General features: G+C 35.5%; 1 protein-coding gene across 1 annotated transcript; it reads left to right on the forward strand.

Annotated features, from left to right (window-relative positions):
• On the forward strand, positions 1-20,509 carry LOC129313581 (DNA-directed RNA polymerase III subunit 1-like). The gene is given in 32 exon segments (XM_054956823.1): positions 1-304; positions 1,815-1,895; positions 1,999-2,128; positions 2,721-2,870; positions 3,368-3,545; positions 3,955-4,148; positions 4,761-4,870; positions 4,995-5,027; positions 5,029-5,092; positions 5,693-5,875; positions 5,877-5,909; positions 6,481-6,577; positions 6,580-6,627; positions 6,737-6,879; positions 6,955-6,997; positions 7,000-7,079; positions 7,303-7,351; positions 7,354-7,466; positions 10,961-11,177; positions 12,013-12,106; positions 13,174-13,408; positions 13,653-13,844; positions 14,683-14,781; positions 15,247-15,450; positions 15,528-15,818; positions 15,968-16,115; positions 16,384-16,535; positions 17,805-17,960; positions 18,038-18,154; positions 18,273-18,358; positions 20,003-20,207; positions 20,303-20,509. Coding segments are annotated over 32 exon segments (4,158 nt in total). The 5' UTR covers positions 1-278.
• The last annotated feature ends 3,594 nt before the right edge of the window (positions 20,510-24,103 follow it).

Below are 24,103 nucleotides of genomic sequence, written 5' to 3' on the forward strand. Positions count from 1 at the left end.
GAATCGAGACGCGACCTCTTTCCCTCTTCACCTTACGTCAGTCTTCATCGCCACCATCGCCGAACACAGCCGCCGCCGCCAACCGCCACTGGTCCCTACTTCGACAAGAAAAGGTTACCCCTCCCTCCGCCCACCACAAATAAACTGTTGGAAATCACCGTTGATTATCTCCGATCTGTTAAGTGGGGGCCTTTGGCATTGTAGATGATTAAAACACAGGAATACGGCTAGGGGATCCTAGGATATCACATCTTTCCACAGCTGTCTTCTTTTACTGGATGATTAGTGAAAACCTTATTGACTGGTCTCAGCTCTCAACTTTTGTTCTTCTCATACTCAATACGACTTATCTTTATCCGGAGTGACATAACGTAGGGGAAAATCAATCACTCATTCGTTTTACAACGGCTAGTGGTATTTCACAAGGTTACGAGGCTAGCAATTTAATTGAATCTGTGCGAACACCAGGCCTGAACGCAAACATCAGCGACCTGGCTGCATAAATTCACTGAACAGTTGGTTATTCTGAAACATGTGGAAGAGATGATTTTCCCCACTTTTAAGATAAATTTTGAACAGAGGAGCAAATGATGAGGCCAGTCTTTGTCCAATGAGTATATTGGTCACACAACTTTGTTCTATTTCTGTTAATCAAGCTTTGGAGTTTTTCGGCTGAAAAAAGATCTAGTTCTGGAGTTTCAATTTCTTGCTATTAGCTATGCAGTGCTAATAAATGCAGTTTCTTCTTGTGTGGAACAATCTAGGATAGAGTTAATAACGAGATGGAGGCTACTTAATGGTAATATATCATCTGCAGAACGTCATCTGAATGGCTACCCGGATGGCCGGATCGTGTTCTCTTTTATTTATAGCGGGTCAGCTTAATGAAAATAAGTGTATATATTTTTGTCAAAAAGAGTAAAAATTATTCTTTTATCCCTCTTGAGGCGTGCCCTAATCAGCTTCTCAGTTCCGCTTGCGTACTCCTAATTTAGTCCACAGAAAAAGTGAGGCAAAGATTTGGGCTTTCTTTTTGGCCCCTCAGAAGCCTCTAATCTGAACTCATCTTTAGAAGCTCCACGCCTTCTTTTCTACTGCCATTCTGGTCAACAACTTTGGAATTTTAGGTGCAATTTCGTGTCATTGAGATTTTATGCCTTCTTTTCTACTGTCATTCTGTTCAGCTTTGGGATTTTAAGTAGAATTGTGTGTCATTGAAATTTTGAAGCTATTATTTCTTGCTTCGCCATTCCTCAATTCGGCGCTTGGTATGCACTTTGACTTGAAAGTTGACTTCAATTTTGTGGTTTGCTGGTAGATTTTTTTTTTTTTTAATTTTTACAGAACATAGCATTTTGCCCCATAGCTCTAGGATTGTGATTCGGTTTGTGTTTCCATGTCTTTAAATACCCCTCCCTATGAGTAATCACTTGTCTCTTGGGGATAGACTATTTTAACTGTTGCAATACGGTTTGTCTGTTTGAAAATATCTAATTGAAGTGTCTCCCTCTTTATATCTTCTCTTAATTATTTTACAGAAAGAGTTTGATTATCCATTGACAAAGTATAAAATGGAGGCTCCTTTAATGAATGCCCCATGAGTTTTGACATTATTCACGTGAGAAAAAGATATCTAGAGATAACCTTCTGTTTTTGCTTGCTTGCTTGCCTTATTTTATTTTATTTTATTTTTTTTGGTTTTTAAGTTTTCTTTATGTTGGGAGGTGATAAATGGGGATTCTGTTATAAATCTGTTTAATGAGAGCCCATTAGGCTAAATTAAACCCTTTCCACGTTATGTTGTGCAATTCCAGGAGAAAGATGTATAGAGCACGAGCTGATGGCCTATCCTTCACGAAGGAACCATATATTGAGGATGTTGGGCCACGCAGAATGTAAGGGATTTTACTTATGATTAGTCTTGATTGAATCCTGCTACTTGTTAGCGTAAAAGGATTCTTAAGTCTTAACTTCAGGATTTATTGTTGTTTCTTGCAGCAAGAGCATGCAATTCACTGCATTATCAGAGTCGGAGATCAGTAAAATTGCTGAGGTTCAAGTTGCAAAAGGTTCATACTACGATGAAACCAGAAAACCAATTGAGAATGGCTTGTTGGATCCCCGCATGGTACTCTGTCCTGGTTCCAGTCCTTTTATGTGTGTCTTTTGGAGTTTATGTTGGTTTTGTTCAATGTTTATAATTCTGTCATATATGTATGTCATGCTTTGCAACGTCTGCATGCGATCATAATCTTCAATTTATGATGTTTTAGGACTCGTAACAACCTGCTTCTGTTTGAGTGTTGGAGAACAATAAATGTAGAGTCTTAGAGATTTCAGAATGTAATACTGAACGTAACACACTGTGATGGAATGTTTTCTATTGTTGACTTTATGATGAGATGATATTGGATAAGTCTCCCATAAAATTAAGCAAAATGTGTTGCATGTTGGTATGTAAGTTGGAAATAATGCCTCCATAAAGGCAAATTTTCTACTTGTTTGCACCCTTCGTCTTCCACCTTTTCTTAAATTTTGTTTGGTGATTGCCAACCTAAACATCCATTAGGCAAATCTTTTATTATTATTTTTCTATCTTAGATTGACAACTTATGAGGTTGAACGACACTATTTCTACAAAGTTCCAGTCTGCTTGATTATATGTCTTTCAAATGTTTATGGTCTCCAAGCCACGGAATGCTTATTTTCATTCTATTTAGGGTCCTGCTAATAAGAGTTGCACATGTGCAACATGCCAAGGGAATTTTGCTGACTGTCCAGGGCATTACGGATACTTAAACCTTGCTCTTCCAGTTTTCAATGCTGGGTATTTTAATGACATTTTCCAAACTTTGAAGTGCATTTGTAAGGTATGGAAGTTTCAGTATTTCTTGTCTGCTCTTTGTTTCTCTTCTGTTCTTCTTATTCCCATTTTTCATCAACATAGTGTTTTGGATGTCTTGCAATTGTAACTTGTGGCCTGATCTTTTTGAAGAGTATTCATGCACACTGGTGTTAGACCTCCGATATTAATATCCATAGTCTCAAGAAATTTAAGTCTGCTGAATGCCAATTTCAACTTGATTAATTTCATTCTTGTTTTGGTGTAAAATATTTCCCTTGTAAAAGAAGGGGAAAAAATCTTTCAAAACTTATCTCCTTCAAATATTCATTTTTATGTACGCCAAACACATCGATAATGTTCATTCTCTTTCAACCAAGCATTTTTTCCCCTTTCTCCATTTGAAAATGTCATTTGAAAATTTTAGGGCTGAGCACAGCATGCTCGTCCATATGTGGTAGTCTTGATTTTGTTGTTCAGGACTGTTCTTGATTTATGTCTGAATATCTGGTGATTTCTCTACAGGGCTGTGCTCGTATACTCCTCAACGAAGATTCTTGTAAAGAACGCTTGAAGAAGATGAGGAGTCCAAAAATAGAGCCTTTGAAGAAGAAAGCAATAGCTAAAAGTCTTATTGATAAATGTAGTACCATGTCAAGTAGTAGCAAAGCAGTGAAATGTCTAAGATGTGGATTTATCAATGGTTTGAACCCTTTTCATGTGTTTCACTAATTGTATACTATTTAAAGGTTGTTTTATGGTGCTTTAAATCCTATTTGTGGTTAAAACATATCCGCTTCCATAAATTTGGAGCTTGTTGAATCTTTTACAGGTATCATGGATTGGATTATCTAAATCATTACCGCCAAATAACTTTAAAACCTATGTTCTTTGAGCCCCCTCTTTTTCTGAGTTGTGTTATAAGGACAGTGACTGTTTCCCCTTTCCTGTTCTTTCAAATAATTAGATTTTATGGATATTGCATTATTGTCATTTATCTTCTTGGCCCCAAAAAAAAAAAATATTGTCAATTATCTCACTAACTTTGCTTTCAGTCTTTAAGACATGAAGCAATGAGCAAGTAGCTAACAAGGCTTCACACTTGCATACAGGGCAAGTAAAGAAGGCTGGGTCTCTAGGCATTATTCATGATACTTCAAAATGTATTGATGGCCAAGTGGAAGAGTTTCGATCTGCAATTTCTCACACTAAAGAGTCTAAGGCTCCCATCAACTTGACTACTCATGTTCTAAACCCTCACAGAGTTCTTTCCCTCTTTAAAAGATGCTTGATGAGGTCTGGGTTTGTAATTAAGTTGAATTTTTTTGGTTGTAGTTTTTTATTTTTCTTTTCTTTCCTTCAGGAAAATGAGATGGTTAGTGTTGTATCTTAAAGATGACATGCATCCAACGATAGATATTTATTTATTTGTCTCAAGTTAATTTTCTTAATCACATTTTATTGCAGGACTGTGAATTACTTGATCTTGCCGACCTGTTCATCATAAACATTGTGTATAGCATTACCTTCAGTTATAATTGGTTCAAATATGTCAATATCTGATTTTGTTTAGTTTAAGACATAACAATAGTTAAGTAGCTCAATGCTTACTCTTCATATAGGGCAATAAAGAGGCAGGGGCTAGGCAAATAATTCAAAATGTATTTCGCCAAGTGGAAGAGTGGGGATTCAATTCTATGGTAAAGACTGGTCATATTTCCTTGTCAAACTAAGTTTATCTTGATACTATGATTTTTTTGTAATACTAATTTTTTTAGTTGTAGTTTTTTTTTTTTCTTTTCTTTCCTTCAGGAAAATGAGATGGTTAGTGTTGTATCGTTAAAGATGACATGCATCCAACGATAGATATTTATTTATTTTGTCTCAAGTTAATTTTCTTAATCACATTTTATTGCAGGACTGTGAATTACTTGATCTTGCAGAACGACCTGAGAAATTCATCATGACAAACATGGCTGTGCCGCCTATAGCGATTCGACCTTCAGTTATAATGGATGGTTCACAGAGGTAATGTCAGCATACATGTGCTTGATTTTGTGTTTAGTTTAAGTTTTTGGTAGCATAACTATTCACTTATGTTATAGTTCAGCTGTTCACCTATGCTTATATGTTTCTCTTCGATATATGGTAGCAATGAGAATGATGCGACAGAGAGGCTAAGGCAAAATTCAAGCAAATGCGAATCTTCGCCATGAGTTACAGGAAGCTAGTGGGGCATTCAAATGTCTGGTATGGTGAAACTTTTTTGACTGGTCATATTTCCTTGTCAAACATAAGTTGATATACTTGAATACTATGATTTTTTTTGGTAATACTTGGGTTTAATACACGCATATAGATCTTGAAACAGGGAAAGACTCTTGCCTTTTGTTTTCATTTTTGTTAACATCACATGCATCTTTATTTTATTAAAAAAGCATCTTATTTAGCCTTTACACTCTATGCTTTCTGTTTTTTAGACTTCTGCTATATATAACCACTCTATTTTTTCTGTTGGACTTTTTTTTTTTTGGGGTGATAGATGTCCCTTTTCAGTCATTAATCATCATATCAATGCGTATCAATATAAAATAGAAAGTCTAAATAAACTGCACTATTCAAAGTGTGAACAATGCAGCTTATTTCTGAAATTCTATGCAATGGATGGGAAAATGTGCCCAGTTGTGGTAAAAACTATGAAGACTTAGGTGGAGTTTGAAGCCTAGTCCCTTATCTTTTCCCTGGATTTTAATACTTTGATGGCTGTCCTCTAGGTTTTGTTCTTCTGGCATTTAAAACTTTCTTAGGTTTTCAGAATGTAATGTTGTCATTCTGTTGATATTGTCTTAGGATGGCTGGGAGATACTTCAAGTTGAGGTTGGTCAATTCATAAATAGTGATCTGCGTGGTGCCCCATTTTATATGCAACGAGCCAAGCCATTGGCTGGCTTTGTTCAACGCCTTAAAGGAAAGCAGGGGCGTTTTCGTGGAAACTTATCAGGGAAACGTGTTGAGTTCACTGGCAGGACAGTCCATTTCACCAGATCCTAATCTGAAAATTTCTGAGGTCAGTTATCTTGGTAAAGCTTTATCATCCTTTTACTGTTTATATTGTTTTTGACAATTCTTAGGACATGAAAGCATAAGCCAAAACACTAAGGTCCTGTTTGGTTACTAGAAAGGATTGGATGGAACGGATTGAAAAAATAAAGATAAAAATGAGATGAGCAAAAGGGATAAGTGAATCACATTCATAAGTGAGAGAGGTAATTAGTTCATAGGGTTAGGAGTCATGATTCATGAGATTTTTTGAGGTTGTGATGACTCTCACATTTGTTGTATATATAATGAGTTTTATTATACTTGCCATGAGGAGGAAGAGTGATTTAGTTCATTTTTGTTCTGATTTTTTTAATCCATTTTATTCCATTTCTTTCTAGCAACCAAACGGGACCTAAAAGAGTTCAACTACTATTTATCCTTTGTAAAGCAAAGCAGTGTTCAATGGAAAAGAGAAAGGTGATGATAGCAGAATGGAACATGATATATAGCCATGAAAAAGCAATAATACAGGGCATTTCTTTATCTTCCAACTCTCTTTATTGTTCTTGAAAAAACTTGATATTGATTTGTTTCAGGTTGCAATACCAATCCATATGGCTCATATATTGACTTTTCCTGAGTGCGTTTTCCCATCACAACATGAGAAGTTGAGACAGTGTGTGAGAAATGGCCTGATAAGTATCCTGGGGCAAGGTTACTTAGACATGCTGGTGGTCCAACAAGGTTTTAATTGCCATTGTTTTTCATATATATGATTCTTTTGGCACTAGATTAGTGTCAATTACTTGCTTTTGTGAATACATAAATTATATCCAATTGCATTCTGGTTGCAGGTCTTAAAAGTTTCTTTTCGAAAGCGCCTTGCAGATGAATTGAGGTATGGCGATATTGTTGATCGTCATTTGGAAGATGGAGACATAGTTCTTTTCAATAGACAACCAAGCTTGCACCGGATGTCCATCATGTGTCATAGGGTAAGTCACTAAACTGTACCGTGATTCACTGTAAAATTTGATTCTCATTGCATCAATCTCAATTTGTCCATGCAGGCTAGAGTTATGCCTTGGAGAACTCTGAGGTTCAACGAATCAGTCGTAACCCATATAATGCTGACTTTGATGGTGATGAGATGAATTTACATGTCCCGCAGACTGAGGAAGCAAGGACAGAGGCTGTTTTTATTGATGGGGGTAAGTTTAATAAGATCCGTATCATAGAGGATGCATGTTAGTTATCATAGAGGATTGCATGTTAATTATCTCTGATACTTTTGGTCCTAGCTTTTTTTGTTTGCGTAAATATCAAGTTACTCATTCTCCTTTATGCTGTTCGTTGTTATCGTGTAAATATGCTTGACTATTGTTTTGTTTATAAATAATGGTATGTGGACTTACCAGACCTTGTTTTTACAGGTGCAAAACAATTTATGCCCACCAAAGAATGGAAATCCTGGTTGCCAAGAAAAGATACTTTCTATGATCGTTCTACTTGTGCACTTATTTGCTCGTACATGGGTGATGCCATTGGATATTTGTCGATCTGCCAACTCCGCAATTATAAAGTGAGAGTAGAAGCTTTCGAATGCTTGTGTTTAATAAATTAGTTACACATTTATTTTTATATTTATGCCTATATTGCATGAACATTTTTACTCTCCTGGTCTCTAGTATAAGGCACTTCTAACTACTTCGTCGGAATCAAGAGGTGATTAAGTTCAATAATTTTTTCTAAAAATAGAATAAACTACCAATTTTACCTTTATTTAAAAAAAAAATTTACAAATTTGCATTAAATTCCTCTCATAGGTAATGAAGTTAAATAGGAGCAATGTTGGAATAATGTAATTAATACCTTATCAAGGCCTTATTAGTTGTGTCCATCCCTACAGTTTGAAAAATGTTATTCTTTTTTTCTCAAAATGTATGGCCAGCAGCCATACATCATTTGAGTAATTATGTGATGTTAATTAGACCATGGGACTTTGGGAGGCGCTTCTTGATTTCTACCTATTCTTTGTGGAAATTTCCTGTTTTTCAAGAGATAGAGAAGCCTCTAATTGGAATTGCTTTCATCTTGCCAGTTTGGCCTATCTGATTGACTTCTTTCTGATATGGATAGAATTGAAAGCTTCGCAACTCTGATTCTTCTAGTGCATTCTCTGATCAATCCTTTTTCTGCTTCATTACCCATTCCCTCACTCCCTAAACAGAGTGAAATTTCTTTAAGCAAACCCCCCCTTTTTAACCGAAGTTTTCTTCAAGCTCCAGCTCAAGTCTTTCATTTGGATCTGATGCTGGCTGAAGATAATACATGCCTATGGGGCAGTTTCTGGGATAGCAATTTTCCAGCACACTAGCAAGTTTGTTCAGCAAGGTGGCTTTCTGGTCAACCCCTGCTTGTTCAGTACCCATATCAGTATCAGTATCCTTGGCGACACACTCATTATTTCTGGGGTCGCAGACTGAAGAAGAATATTACTCCATATGGTGTTGGGTTTCACCCTAGTCTTTGCTGTGTCCTTTGTTCTGTGGCTGTATTTTTCATTCTTCTATGTGTCCTTGAGCCATGTTTGTTTTCCTTTTATGCGTTCATTAGAATCAATTTGGTTTTATGCCAGGTAGATCAACTACAGAAGCGATTTATCTACTAAGGGGATTAATGGAAAAGTATCGTTGTAAAGATAAAGATCTACACATGGTTTTTATTGATTTGGAAAAAGCATATGACCGTATACAAGAGAAGTGCTTTGGAAAGCGTTGGAAAAAAAGGGAGTACGGATTGCTTATATTAAAGCCATACAAGATATGTATGAGGGGTAAAAAACTAGTATAAGAACGCCTAGTGGTCAAACAAAGGATTTTCCTATAAAGATTGGGCTACATCAGGGATCATCTCTGAGTCCTTATTTGTTCAACTTGATTTTAAATGTTTTGACGGAACATATTCAAGAGGAAATCCCGAAATGTATGCTCTTCGCGGATGATATAGTTCTTATAGCAGAGACAAGAGAAGAGGTTAATTGCAAACTTGAGTTATGGAGGAGGACATTGGAGTCGAAAGGTTTTCGTCTGAGTAGAAGTAAGACGGAATATTTATATTGTAAATTTGATAAAGGACTATTCGAAAATAATTTGGAAGTGAAATTGGGAGATCAAATTATACCTCAAGTGGAAAAGTTTAGATATTTGGGAGCCATTATCCAAAATGATGGCGAAATCAGTGGAGATATTTCACATAGAATTCAAGCTGGGTGGTTTAATTGGAGAAAAGCTAAAGGAGTTATTTGTGACCGTAAGGTGCCTAATAAACTTAAAGGAAAGTTTATCGTACTGCTATCAGACCGGCAATGTTATATAGTAGTGAATGCTGGGCTCTAACGGGACAGCAAGAACATAAAGTTGGAGTAGCAGAGATGAGAATGTTACGATGGATGTGCGGACATACACGTAAAGATAAAAATTCGAAATGAGCACATACGTGAAAAAGTGAGGGTGGCACCTATTGAGGAAAAATGGTAGAAAATCGGTTGAGATGGTTTGGGCATGTACAAAGAAGACCAAGGGAGGCACCAGTGAGAAGAGTGGAACATATAACTTTGAGTCCGATTAAGAGAGGTAGAGGAAGGCCTAAGAGAACACTCTTGGAAGTTGTTGAACGTGATCTCTTAATTAATAATATTCTAAAAGCTTAATAAATGATAGAGCACAATGGCGTCTTGCAATCCATGTAGCCGACCCCACCTAGTGGGATAAAGGCTTGTTGTTGTTGTTGTTGTTGTTTTGTTTGCTAGGTGTATTCATGGGTGTTCAGCTCTTTCTGCTTGCTTTCCCTGTGCATATTCTCAGAGGCCCAAGTTTTATGTACTAATTGTTTTATCAAGTTTAATGAATGATTGATTATCATAAAAAAAAAGGCTAAAGTATACTTTTAGTCCTCTAACTTTATATAAGATTTTAATTGGTTCTTTAATTTTGTAAAGTATTTTTTTAGTCTTTTAATCTTAACATCATTAGTTTCAAATGATTATTTTTTGTTTCAATCATTATTATTTTAAAAAAATTAAACTTAATATGTTAACATTTGAGGATGCTTTGTCAATATTTGAAAGTTCAGTATAAAAACTTGTTGGGATAAAACTAACCATGTTAGGGTTAAAGGACTAAAAAGACATTTTATAAAATTAAGGAACTAAAATGAAATTTTGTGTAAAGTTAAAGGACTAAATGTATACTTTAGCCACACAAAAAGTCTCTTGGTTTGTATTGTGTTATGTTTCTCTTAGGACAATTTGATTTTACTTGCCCAGCAGCTAGTTGCATTAAGAGTTTCTTGCGTTTTTTTGTTAATGTTACTATAGGCCTGGAGCATATATCCTTTTCTCTGGTTGAGTACATAGATTTTGGCATGAGTAACGAGTTTTATTGTTATTGCTTAATCTTTGCAAGCTGTTTGGCGTTTCTGTTCTGTCAGAATACTTGAATTTTCTGTTTGGGAGGAGGGGGGAGCTAGTACCATTAAACTTCTCGTTTTTTTTTTTTTTTTGGAATGGAAACATAAGTACTAATTAACTCAAACAATTTTCAGAGAAAAAACAAAAAGACTCTCATCATCAACCACCTCTCAATTAAGAGTGGGTGGAAGATCAAAGGTCCCAGGATTATCCAAACTAGTATGACCTATTCTAGCAAGCTTTTTAACATGATCACTGCTATCTTTACAAGAGAAAATTAAAGAAACAAATCAATTTTTAAAGAGTAGATCTCTAGCTTCCTCAACTAAATCATCAAAAGGGATGATTATCATTAAACTTCTTCAAGACAAGAATGTTTTCATGGTTCCTCTTTAGTACTCAGTACTCACATGGTTTCATTCAGAGAAGGATTGCAAGGCAATTATCCATTCATTTGTCATTTGTTTTGCATTGGATACTTATGTTTCCTTCAAGTAGGATACCTTTTTTTAAGGGTTAATTTACGTTGAATACTTGCCTTTTCACCATTCTCTCTTTTTATATTTATATTTGGTTTTGAACATGAATTTTTTTTTTGTTGGCAGCCAGTAGAGCTTTGGAGTGGGAAGCAGATATTTAGTGTTTTAGTTCGCTCTCATGCAAATGTGAGGACCTATGTGAGCCTTACTGTTAAGGAGAAGATCTACAGCACAAAGCTTGATGATAGGAAAAGAGAGTTGAAAACAATGTGTCCCAATGATGGGTTTGTTTATTTTCGCAACAGTGAGTTGATCTCTGGGCAACTCGGAAAGGTTACTTTAGGTTAGTTGATCTATACATTTTTCTGTCCCCAGAAGACTGTACACACAACATTGTAATCATAGATGTGAATATAAGACTGAATGCTGATATTTATTCACCAAGAAGCATCTAGCACCCTAAACTATTGGTCGGAGCAATTTTTCCCTTAAAAGTAATTAAAAAGGAGTATTTTTGTCTTTGCCGTAAATTTCTAATGCTGACCATTAGGAAATGCTAACTGGGACTTTAATGTTGACTGTTAGGGAATTTTACAGCAAGGGCAAAAATGTTCCGTTTTAATTACTTTAAGGGTGAAATTGTTCCGACCAATAGTTTAAGATGCTGGGTATTTCTCAGAGAATACTTTGCAAAAATGCACCTTTACCCTTTATTCAATTATAATGTACAAATCATATGTCAGTTTTGTGTTCCTTGCTTTTGGAGTCTGAAGTATCTCTGAATGAAGGCAATTTTTTTGTTTTTCACTTTCAAAGTCTGTAGTATCAGTTGCTTAAAATAGTGTTAAGCATGTGGATCAGAAAATTATGAAATTAAATTTGGAATATGCTAAATCAGCTTGTATCCATCAGCTAGTCATTCGAAGGCTCTCCACTCCCCTCCAATCTCTACCTGTTTATGTTAATATCTACTTTCTACTTTCTCACCTGCAGTATTGAGTAGATTTTGAGTCTGTTTATTCCCTCAATGAGTCTGTTTATTCCCTCAATTTTTTGTCTAACATTTTGCTTGCTTAAGTTGTTATTGAATCTTATTTATTGTTTTTATTTTTTTATACTGTAAATGGCTTTATGTCACCATATAAGTGGGTGGTCTGATAGGTTTTGCTTGATGTCAGGAAATGGAAATAAGGATGGACTTTTCTCAGTGCTACTAAGAGACTATAAAGCACATGCTGCAGCCTCTTGCATGAACCGTCTTGCTAAGTTGAGGTAAATATTAAGCCTAATGGTTGATATTAGTATGGCAATCCATCCATTTCTTTTTATAAGAAACTTTTTGGGAGCATTCTCCCCCTTGTCTAGTGTATTTATTGAAGTATTCCTTCTATACGCTCATCTATGGGGTATAATTGGGTCAGTGTAATTAAATCTAAGCTACAAGACCAAATGTTCAATGTGGGCACTTTTGGAAAGAGAATGAAATCCATAACATTAATGAAGCTTAACTAATTTAAGCTATATTTCTTGGTCTTGATAGATTAATTATTTGTTTTTCTATAAAAAGAACCAGAGAGAGTAATTTTTTTTGCTAGATATCTGGGTTTGTCAGTTTATTATCTTATATTCCAAGTTACATTCATTTTTTATTTTTATTTTTTTTTACTGGGGGAATTTGCTTAGCACTGTGCAGTGGGAAGATAATCATCGGTTTCCTCTAATGTTGCATAAATGTAATGTGATTTCAGTTTGTTATAATAGTTAAATTTAATATCATGTTCCACCAACCATTTAAATTTGTGTGGTAACTAAGCAGTTTTAGATTGGAGGGATAAATTTAAATAGGGATCCATTGATAAAACTTTTTACAGAATCCACATTATTGTTTGGTCCTTTATGAAAAAGTTGCTATCTGGATCACTGTTTATAATTCTCCTTTAATTAAACCTTACCTCTTATGGTGCCTGATGATCCGCTTTCTTGTGAATGACACAGAATTTCAAGAATGGCATTCAAATTTCATTTAAATTTACAATTGTTTTGTTGGGTTCTTGCTTAGATTGCAGAGATGTGTTTGATATTTACTTTCAATCTTATTGGAGGGTTTTTACCTTTGATAGCATTTTCTATTGTTTTGCATTCTTCATCAAGCAGGTTTTCATGTTTACAATTTTTGTTTTGAAAATTTGAATGGTATATGTTACATATGATAGTTAAAATATAATTTCTGTTTATAGTGATAATCTAAGTTATTTTGATATTGTATTTTGCATCCTTTGTTTGGGTTGATTCTACCTACATAATATATGTTTTTTCTAAAAAAAATAAATTGGATGCAGTGCTCGATGGATAGGCAATCATGGGTTCTCCATAGGCATTGATGATGTCCAACCAAAAGAGGTATTGATCAACAAGAAAGATGAAACAATTTCAGATAATTATAGAAAATGCGATAATTTTATTGAGGCTTTCAACAAAGGAAAGTTAGAACTCAAAGCTGGTTGTGATGCTGCTCAAACATTAGAGAATCTGATAACTGGTGTCTTGAATGGCATTCGAGATACAGCAGGGAAGGTATCCATTTTTCATTTTCTAAAGCAGAGATTCTTTCTATTTGACTTTTGTTTCTAGGGCTTCTCTGGTAAATGCCTCTTTTTTCTGAAGTGGTGATGCTAATTTTTGCCAAGAACTTGGGCAATTGTTTATAAATAAAAAGCCCTTTTTTTATATAATTTAATTTTGTCATTAGGTCAGTTCGCATCCTTGGTGTTGGATCATTGGTAAATGGTAATTGGTTTGTTGTATAACTTTTTCCCAGGTATGCATGCAAACACTGCACTGGAGAAATAGTCCCTTGATCATGTCACAGTGTGGCTCCAAAGGATCTCCTATAAATATCAGCCAAATGGTTGCATGTGTTGGTCAACAGTCAGTTGGGGGTCATCGAGCCCCCAATGGTTTCATGGATCGTAGCCTTCCTCATTTCCCAAAAAAAGCAAAAACACCTGCAGTATGTTTAACTTTCAGTTACACTGTACTCTTTTGTTGAATTTTTTTTGTATGGTATCTAGAACTCAATTGGTACACATCCTTATAATCTTGTGTGTTGTTTCATGGACTTTTTAGACCTATTGGATTACAGATTTTGTCATCCATGACTTGAAAAGGAGCCAAAGTTTCATTATATATCTAGAATAGTGACGTAAATTCTTTATGCTTCCTCACTTTTTCACTTTGCTCCCTTCTTAATCTGACTAGTGGAAATTTTTTAGTATTGTCTTTTACAAAGTATTTTGATCAGTTGGTAATATTATTATCTATTTTAGCGGTAAGATTAATCCAGAAGATAGATCATTAGATTATTGTGCGGCGTAAGCAAATATCATTCGAAGAATAGTGGAAAACTATTATGTGCGACCAGCAATTTAGGGTAGGTAATTGGCACAAATCCTACCATAAAGGGTGTGTAGTAATAATTTGAAAAAATAAAGAGAAGCACTGAATAACGAAAAAAATTAGATAATAATGGCATGTGTCATATGGAATACAAACAAAGGGAAAAGACGTCTCTTTACTGGCAAGACTTGCTGATCACACAGGTTTATATTTCTGCAGAGTAGATACGCACCTGCACCCACTGACACAGAGCGAGAGAAAGAGTGAGAGATACTGATTATAATTTGCATGTAATTCAAGTGAGACCTGTTGTCATGCTCACCATGACTTTGGAAACTTATTGCATGTTGTCATCAATTGCTGTCTCTTCTATTCATAAATTACTGCTGGTGGTTATTTCCTTTTATGCCACGCTACAATTCCATTGAAGTGTGTTTATTGCTTCTATGCAGGCTAAAGGTTTCGTAGCCAATTCCTTTTATAGTGGATTGTCAGCTACTGAGTTTTTCTTCCATACAATGGGAGGGCGAGAAGGGCTTGTTGATACTGCGGTGGGCTTCATATTTTGAATATGACATTCACAATATGTCTTTGTTTTTCCATGACAATATGCCCTTATGAAAGTACTTATTTCATTTTTTTAATTTAAAACATCTAGATTGTATATTATCTGTTATTATAAAACTTACAACTAGCTGAGCATTAGGGTTAATAGATGGACCAGCAAGTGACATAATACTTTTCATCTGAACCAGCTAAAATTTTTAATATGATTCGCTTAGGGCTTCATGTTTTGCCATTTTGTCACTTGACCTATTCAGAGTTACTCTATGGAATTTTGCTTGTGCTTTATCTTACTCAAAATTTTTCAATGAGTTATTTTTCTTAAAAATCAATATAGTAGCATGCTATGAATACAGAAGCCTTTTTTACCAGAAAAGGATGGAGAATCATTGACTCGGAGAAAATAAAAGTTGGAGCCCTTTACAATCTCTTTGCTGTTTGTGGCGGTGTAGGTGAAAACTGCGGACACTGGTTATATGTCTCGTAGATTAATAAAGGCTTTGGAGGACTTGTTTGTCCACTATGATAATACTGTAAGAAATGCTGGTAGTTGTGTAGTCCAATTTCGTTATGGAGATGATGGCATGGATCCAGCTGGCATGGAAGGGAAAAATGGAAAACCTTTGAATTTTGAGCGGCTGTTTTTGAGAAGCAAGGTCTGGAAGCTGCTTTTATTGTTTTATGGCAATTCATAATTATTCTCTTGGAATTTACAGCAATTTTTTTCTTTTAGGCTATATGTCCCTGTGGTGGAGATGATGAAATCCTATCCTCCTCTGATGCGTGTAAAGCAGTGCAAGACAAACTGTCAAAAGCTGGTATGTTGGGGGAAAAGGGGGACTCAGAGGATGATCTAAGTTCTGATGTGGGTTGCTCTGCTGACTTCGTCAGCTCTCTGCAATCCTTCATCAGAGATAACATCGGAGTCTTAGCAGAAACAGATGAAACTTCTGCCAATTATGACACTAGAAATCAGAAAAAATTCATTCAGAGGATATCTGGTATTACTAGTAGACAGCTAGAGGTATCTATAGACATTTACTTGACATCATACCTATTGTTCTAGCATAGACAGTAGTTTTGTTTTCTATTGTTCTTATAGTTCATTCCACCTTGCTACGTTCTTTTTAGCTTCAAAGTATTGTTTTAAGTTTTAATCTGCTACTCTCTTAGGTTTTCCTGGATATATGTCTTTCTCGATATCATTCAAAAAGAATTGAGGCTGGAACTCCAATTGGTGCCATTGGAGCTCAAAGTATTGGAGAGCCTGGGACACAGATGACTCTGAAAACTTTCCACTTTGCTGGAGTTGCAAGCATGAGTATCCTTGATTGATAATCTCTCCCTCTTGTTTTTTTACCTTGATTGACCACCAATGTTATTTTATCTGGATTGCTCCTTTTAGTCAACAGCTTGAAAGTGCTTTTAGTACTAACAGAAATTCCTCCATTTTTTGGTAGGGTGCCTTGGGCAGGGGGATTTTATTTGCTAAAAACGCCTTACAAAATGGATCCGTTCTATTTAATAACTCCCTAGAGCTTAAGTTGTCTCTTGCTTGGTCTGAATGGTACCCCTTAATTCATCTTTAGATGTTACTCTTGGAGTTCCACGTATCAAAGAAATAATAAATGGTGCCAAAAGAATCAGTACACCCATCATCACTGCAATACTTGAGAGTGATGATAATGCTAATACTGCGAGGATGGTAAAAGGTCGCATTGAGAAAACAAACTTGGGCCAGGTATGCGCTAAAGAATAGACTTATATTCTGTTTGAGACTTTAGTTATTAATTTGTGATTTGTGATTCCGCAGTTGGATTAAAGGTTTTCAGCATATGAAACTTATATTGGCCTAATTATTTGGATTATATCATTATTAGGATTCAGTTGGTAATTTGATGGCAGGTTTTTCCTTGGGATGAAGATAGTATGGTTTTTGTAGTATAGGGAGTGGCCACGTATAATTGGTGCTTCTTAGGTGAGGTGCTTCTGTATGCCAAAATAGAATATAGGATTTTACCATTCTTTATATCTTCCCTCTTCTGTCTTTCTTTTTCTCAGCATCAGTTTATAGGTTTGTTGGTTTTAAATGATATCTCTGGCAAATAGCTTAATGGGAAGATGACCTCTACATTTTATTTTTTACTTGGTTTACATTGAGGGTCTTATTTGTTATAAGTATATTAAGTGAGTAGTAAAGAAACCTAACTTTTCATGAACGACATATCAAGCTACCTTAGACTTCCTATGCTACAGCAATTGACATTTTTCTTGATTAGGACTATTTTTTATTGCATGGTGCTATTTCACTAATAATACAAGGCTATTTATGTTATGTGCATTGAAGCCTAATGCCCCCTGCCCCAACTAAATATTTTTATAGTGAGTGTTTAAATAGTTACTCATATTACCCCCACGAAGAACCTCAAGGGGCTTGGTATCTAACGCCATATGTGAATGGGTGGGCTAGCCAAGAGAACAATGCATGACTGGTAACAGAAGTAAAATAAAAATGACTAGATGTCCAAATGCAATGGGCTTAAAAGGCAAGGCAAGAAAATACTTCCTCTTATCAATTATTTCCCCCCAACATCTTACTCCTTCCAGATCTGTTAAAGGCACTATATACCAATTTCCATTGCTGCTAGAGTGATGAATAGCATTGTTGAAATTCTTAGCAGAAAGTTGACTTTTGATTTTTTTTTTCCTTATTCCATTTATCATCCATAGTTTTTAAAATTAGTAGAATATCTTTTTTTTTCGGTGGTCAAGGTTAAGGGTTTTATTCCCCTATTCTTTATTTCCCCTATTAAGTCAAATTTATAATCTTGCCATCAGGTTCTAAAGTTGTTTTTAATATTGAATGGCAAGATGGTTCAGTTAGTGCATGTATAATTGTATTTTTTGTCATTCTGTAATGCCTCCTCAATTGGGCCTCTGTTTTTCATTCTATCCGTGAATTTTCTGATATTTTTGCTCTAGTAACACATTGTACCATTGTGCAATACAGATAGCAAAGGGCATAAAAATTGTGATGACGTCAAGATTAGCATCAATTGTCATCACGCTCGACATGGAAAGAATCCAAGATGCACAATTGAATATAGACGCTAATATTGTGAAGGAATCAATTTTGCAAGCTCCAAAAATGAAATTGAAGCCAGAGGTAATGAATTTCCCTAGTGATTATGATTTTCTTATCCTTATATGCTTCCAATATTTATATCTTTCATTGTTTTGCAGCACATTAAGGTTTTGGATATCAAAAAGCTTGAAGTTGTACCACAGGATGCAGATAGAAGTAAAATCAATTTTCAACTTAACCATCTAAAAAATTTGCTTCCATCAGTTGTCGTAAAGGCAAGTTCTTATGTTTGATACTTGATGAAGACAATACAGTGTTTGTCCTGTCTTCCATTTATTTGTTAAATATCGTAAGATGGGAAAAATGTATCCAACTTTCATGTCTAAATTGCAGGGAATTAAGACTGCTGAACGTGTTGTTATCAGTAAAGAAGAAGATAAAGTGATAAAGATGGAGAAGTTCAAATTATTGGTAGAAGGGTTAGTTCATAATTTTGTTTTTAATACGATCATTCATTTAAGGCTTTTGCTTCCTTACTTCATTCATATGCATCTGCTTGGAGTTTAACAGGAAATTTTGCCGATTCATTTAATTGTTTCCTCATGCTTCACTTTGTCTTATAAATACTACCAAACCTTGTCAATTATCATGCCAGACGTGTGTGCTCTGTTTGACATTGCTGCCTTGCTGGATGAATATGAAAGAACCTTTTTATTTTATGTTATAACATGACAAATACAAGAAAGAGAATGCAAAATTTTGTGTCACTGTAGTTTATGAAATTCCCTTGCATATCTTAGGTGGAGATGGAATGATTTTATCTTCGCTAAGTAGCTTTGGTTATTCAAGGTTAAGTCTTACAAGTAAAAGATTAGTGTATACTTTTTAAAGATTAGGAGTTTATTATTAATTTTGCTGTCTATCAGTTATCACTCATCTTTATTTCTAGGAGTGTTTCGTAATTAATCTATGGTTTTAGAGTATTATAATTTACAGCTAGCGTGGGTCTCATGCATTGTGGGATATGATAGCAGTCTTGGACCATTTATTCCTGCACTGCTTTGTAGCTAGGAAACAACATCATTTGAAAGGCGGTTCCCATTTTCTGTAGTCGTAGTGGAGTAGAATTCCAGATAACCATTAATATCCAAGGTGCGATTACTTCTGGGTGCATGAAGAGATCATTTTAAGACAGTTACTTCCATTGGTTTCAATTTATTATTTCAGCTCCTTCAATAATGGTCTTTGGAAAATTAGAATTTATCCAGGACTTGAACCAATTACTCTATAAGGGGTACCTAAATGTGTTAGTTCTTTCATCTCAATAGCAAGTTTTTGGAGGAGATGAATTCCCGCTTCACTTGGATGGACATGAATTGGTATTAGTCTATTAGAGCTGGTGGTTGGCAATCTTGTAAACCGTTGCCTGTGGAGGCTTTTGACTGATGAAGAAACCAAGTGAAATGTCTTGGTATAACTAAACTGCTTGGAGGTCGATTCTCCTGTTCTAAGAGGACCAACTGATGGAGACTAAAATAGTATGAAATGTTTCATGGGGTACTTAATTGGGATGGTTCTTCTACTTCAATAGTTTGATCTTGCGAGAGAGTTTTCCACCTCACTTTGGTGCCCATTAGATTATGAGGTTGTCAAGAAAGGAACTTTTACTTACCCACAATGAATTTTACAAACTAACTTTTATGAACTGACTCTGCTGTAGACAATTTATCTAAAATTGGCTGCCGAACATCCTTATGGCCCAGTCCTGGACATTTTATATTTTAAGTTCCAGCCCACTTGCATTTGCCATTTGTTCTCTTCATTGCCTTCTACTTTATTGAGTTTATTCTAGATTTTTTTTTTGGGTTAACATTCCATAGAGATCCAAGAGTGAATTGCAACTAATAACTCAATAGTTGTAAGAATAGAGTTTTCCATTTTTGTGAGTTTGTTTTTCTAGTTGTAATTTTTCTGTTTGAGTTGCTTAAATAAAACAAAGATGATAGGAAAAAAATATAAGATTTCATGATATTAGTATTCTGCTGAGATATAACTTGCAATACGTTGCTTATGTTGTTGACAAATATGTCTTAATTTACATGTATTTTGTTCTCTTTTTCCAGCACGGGCCTCCAAGAGGTTATGGGCATTGAAGGGGTTGATGGACGTAAAACTCTTAGTAATCATATCATTGAAGTTGAGCAGACTCTAGGAATTGAAGCAGCTAGAAAGTGCATCATTGAAGAGATAAAGTTTACAATGGGAAGCCATGGAATGAGCATAGATGCACGCCATATGATGCTTTTGGCCGATGTGATGACCTTCCGGGTGAGTCATTTGAAAATTGTAACAAGCTATGACTGAACCTCTGATTTCAAAAGACATATTAGGTTTAAACTTACGAAACGGATTTTCAAAAATAGGGCGAAGTCCTTGGAATAACAAGATTTGGAATCCAAAAGATGGACAAGAGTGTATTAATGCTAGCATCATTCGAGAAGACCGCAGATCACCTTTTCAATGCTTCTGTGCATGGGAGGGATGATCAGATTGAAGGAGTAACTGAGTGCATAATCATGGGCATACCAATTCAGATAGGCACTGGAATGATCAAAGTCAAACAAAGGTGAGAAATGAATACAGTGCCTGTAAACGAGTTACTTGTGCTACTGGGTTTTCAAGGCGGGCCTCTGTCGTGCATGCATGCATAATTTCATCTGCAGACATAATTTCTTGGTGGGAAAAATATATGCAATTTTGAAGCAAGAGTGCTCGCTTAGTCAGTTACGAGTTATTCATGGTACTTAACTATAATGCGCAAAACTTCTCCATAATTGAATCGAATCCCATCCTTGATCAATTGCTCATAATGACTTGATAAAGTAACTCGTTTTTTTTTTTTTTTTTGGTTGTCTGGGGGAGGGGGGGATTTTGGGCACAACCCAAAACTACTTTTGTCAGCTGTGGCCAAGAATTTTTATAAACTTGTTATGGGTTTAATGATATTTTAGCTGCAACAAAAATTATAACATATGCTGTTATTTAACTCTTTTACAGGTTGGATCCTCCGGCACTGTCTCAAGGTGCTGATCCTATTCTGTCTTGAGTTAATAGTTGCATGGTTGCTCCGAAGATGTGGATCATCCGGTGCAGAGTGCTGGGAAGGTTTAGAAATTCACTTTTTGGCGTGCCTGCTTGTTCTTGTTCTTGAAGAAATTACGGACTCTTTCCATGGCTAACGTTTATATAGAGATGGAGAAATTTCAAGGCATGAGAACATCATGCCCCTTCGCTGAATTTGGCATCTAAAATAGCTGAATTGGTGGAAAAGGTAAGGAAATAGATCATTGCCAGTCATGTCGGGACTGAGTGTGACACGAGAGAATATAACTGTATAGAGGGTTAACATTTTGTAACCACCTTTACTTTGCTTTTAATCCTCCAAATGCACCATATGCATTCAATTTTGTGAAATTAGACTGACTCGAGGTGAAGGTCGCATATAGCTGATTCTTTGTTAAGAAAGATTGAAATTTGATTATATGATTATAAAGATAATGATAATACGAAGAAAGAAGGAAATAAATGGGAGGATTTCCTAATTTTGGGACCAGGAAAATGGAGCATTACGTTTTGTGCTTATTTAAGTTCAGCTAATTTCGTGGCACTGCTCATTTCTCCTGAATGGACGAAGATAGTGAAGTACCTGTTTGTTAGGAGGGAATGGGCTATAGGGACGGGGAATGGTTGAAGGAATGAATTTTGTAGCGTGTTTGCTACATCGCATTACTTATTTACTTAGTATTGGTAAAACCCAGTTGAATGGATTGGTGAAACCCAAGGGGGAGGTGGAAATAAAGATCAATGCTTAGGAACAACGTTTTCTGACAAAGATACCCTTGGTTTCAGCTTTCCCAATCATTCATCTTCCCCACTTCATTGATGCTTACACCTTCCTTCTCAGCGGACGGCAAGAGACAGTGAGGCAAGGCAGACACCAAGTAATGACTAGGATTTGACGGCAGATCTCGTGGATCATTTCAAAGGTCATTCTTGGCTTTAACTTCTTCAACGTTGACAGCCAAGGTCTAGAGGTTAGAATTGCGGGTTCTGAAGTCGTTCTCTCTCCTAGTGTTTTCTGTTCATCATGTCTGGATCAGAATCGCAGCATCTCCGTCTAGTCATGTATTTAAAACTCATTCTCACCTCTATTTCCTTCCCATTCCATTCTTATTCTTATTTCCCTTAAAATTCATTCAAGCCAAATAGAAAATTCTGGATTTATTAAAATAAAAAAAAAAAGCAATTCTGGCTCCAATCTGCCAAAAAATAAGTTTTTCCCATTTAAATTGTGAAATCACCGTGCCCCTTTTTGCCTTTCCATCCATGCATTAAAATTCCATAGGAGGGGAATACAATTGTAACGAGCATTGTAATGAGAAAAACTCAAATCTCAATTCTAAGCCCGATAATAAAAGGTTGATGTGCCCTGTTTGGATGGTCAAATTATAGTGTCTTGTCATGAAGTCATTATTCTATCTCCAAAAATCTAGTTCATTGAGGCATACAATTTACTCATTTATATAGTTGAGACCTTTACCAAGTTCCTCTGATGAGAGACATGACAGCTATCCTAGCTAATCCATAATGCTCCCATCACGAGTAGCCCACTATGAGAGCCCACTGATTGGATAGATTTAAGTAGGGCTGTGTAAAAGTTTCGTGGTCTCGTTTGGTCCGATCTGACCCATGAAAATTCGGTCCTGTCCAGTCCTGTAAAATACTGGTTCTATAGGATCAAAAAGACATGATTGATTTTTTGGGTAAGACCAGACTAGAGACCAAGCATCTGGATTAAGTGGTCCGGTTTGGTGCTATATAATTATTTTAATATAATTAAAATTAATTTATAAATTATTAATTAATAAGCCTTAGAAAAAAAGTCTTAATCTTGCCTTGCACTTTGCACTCTGATCGAAAAAAAAAACCTCAACACTGTCACTCAACAGCACTTAGCGTCTCAGCCACTCACTCAACTTTGCTCTCATTCTCAATTTCTTCAATGCGCCAAAGCCCTAGCCCCTACCTTGCACTTTGCACTCTGATCTTGATCTGTTCAAACTTTGAAGGAACATGTTTGTGGGCTGATTTTTATTACTTCTGTTCTTGCTGATTTTTTTCCTCTGGTCTATTTTCGGTCTTTCCTCTGATTTTTTATTGAAGTTATGTATTTAAATCATTTAGAGTTTAGATTGTAACTAAAATATTATTTTCTTGGTTTTAGAAATTATTATGAATTTATTATGATTATAAGTGTTTTTATTATCTTAATTGAATTTGTTAAGTTGAAATAGATTATTAGTCATTATAGAGAAAAAAAAAAGACCAACTGAGTATTGAACTAACAGGACCAGTTTCCCAGTCTTATGGACCAAGTCCAGTCTTGTTAATTTTCGAGTTTTCACAAGATCAAACCGAATTACGGGTTACCTATGCCAATCCTTTTTATGAAAAGGACCAGACTCCGGGTTAGGCTAAAGTCCAATCCCATACAGTCTTTTGTGCAGCCCTAAATTTAAGTTTAACTTTGATATCATTTTGTCAAAGGGTCATTATTTTTTTCCTAAAAAGCTAATTCATTAAAGTGTGCAATACATCCACTTATATAGTCAGAATTTTTTTCAAATCTTTTTGATAAGAGACATGACAATCTGCAACCAATGCTGTTTCCAGCTTAATAGTCGCGCACTGCAACAATTTGATATGTAACCCATTTTGCACAGGAGAATAGCCAAATGTTCCCTGCCTTTTTCTTGGTCAACAATCGCTCCTACTGAGAAGGCCGTGAAAAATAGAAATGAACTGTTCCTAATGTGTAATGTTTTGACGGTTGTTAAAAAAAAAAAAAAATTGTACGTGCACCGAAAATATTTCTGTGTTGAAATCAGATCAGGCCAGTGAGCTCAAATCTAACTGGGGAATAAACCTATGACCTAACATCAACATCAGTATATGTAACAAATAGGTTGATATTGTACAATACACGGAGTATGGTGTGAAAAATAAATCACAACATTTGACTCGTACAAGTAGCTTCTCACAGGTTATGTGCGACACATATTAGTATAATAGTATTGATATTGATTATTGTCATAGAATTTATAAAATTACTATTTGATAACTCATCTAAAATTTCACACAATTTAGTCTAATTTGTAAAACAT

The sequence above is a fragment of the Prosopis cineraria genome, unplaced genomic scaffold (genome assembly GCF_029017545.1).
Source record: "Prosopis cineraria cultivar Desert tree isolate PC_DT_omini unplaced genomic scaffold, ASM2901754v1 PC6, whole genome shotgun sequence".
Lineage (NCBI taxonomy): Eukaryota > Viridiplantae > Streptophyta > Magnoliopsida > Fabales > Fabaceae > Prosopis > Prosopis cineraria.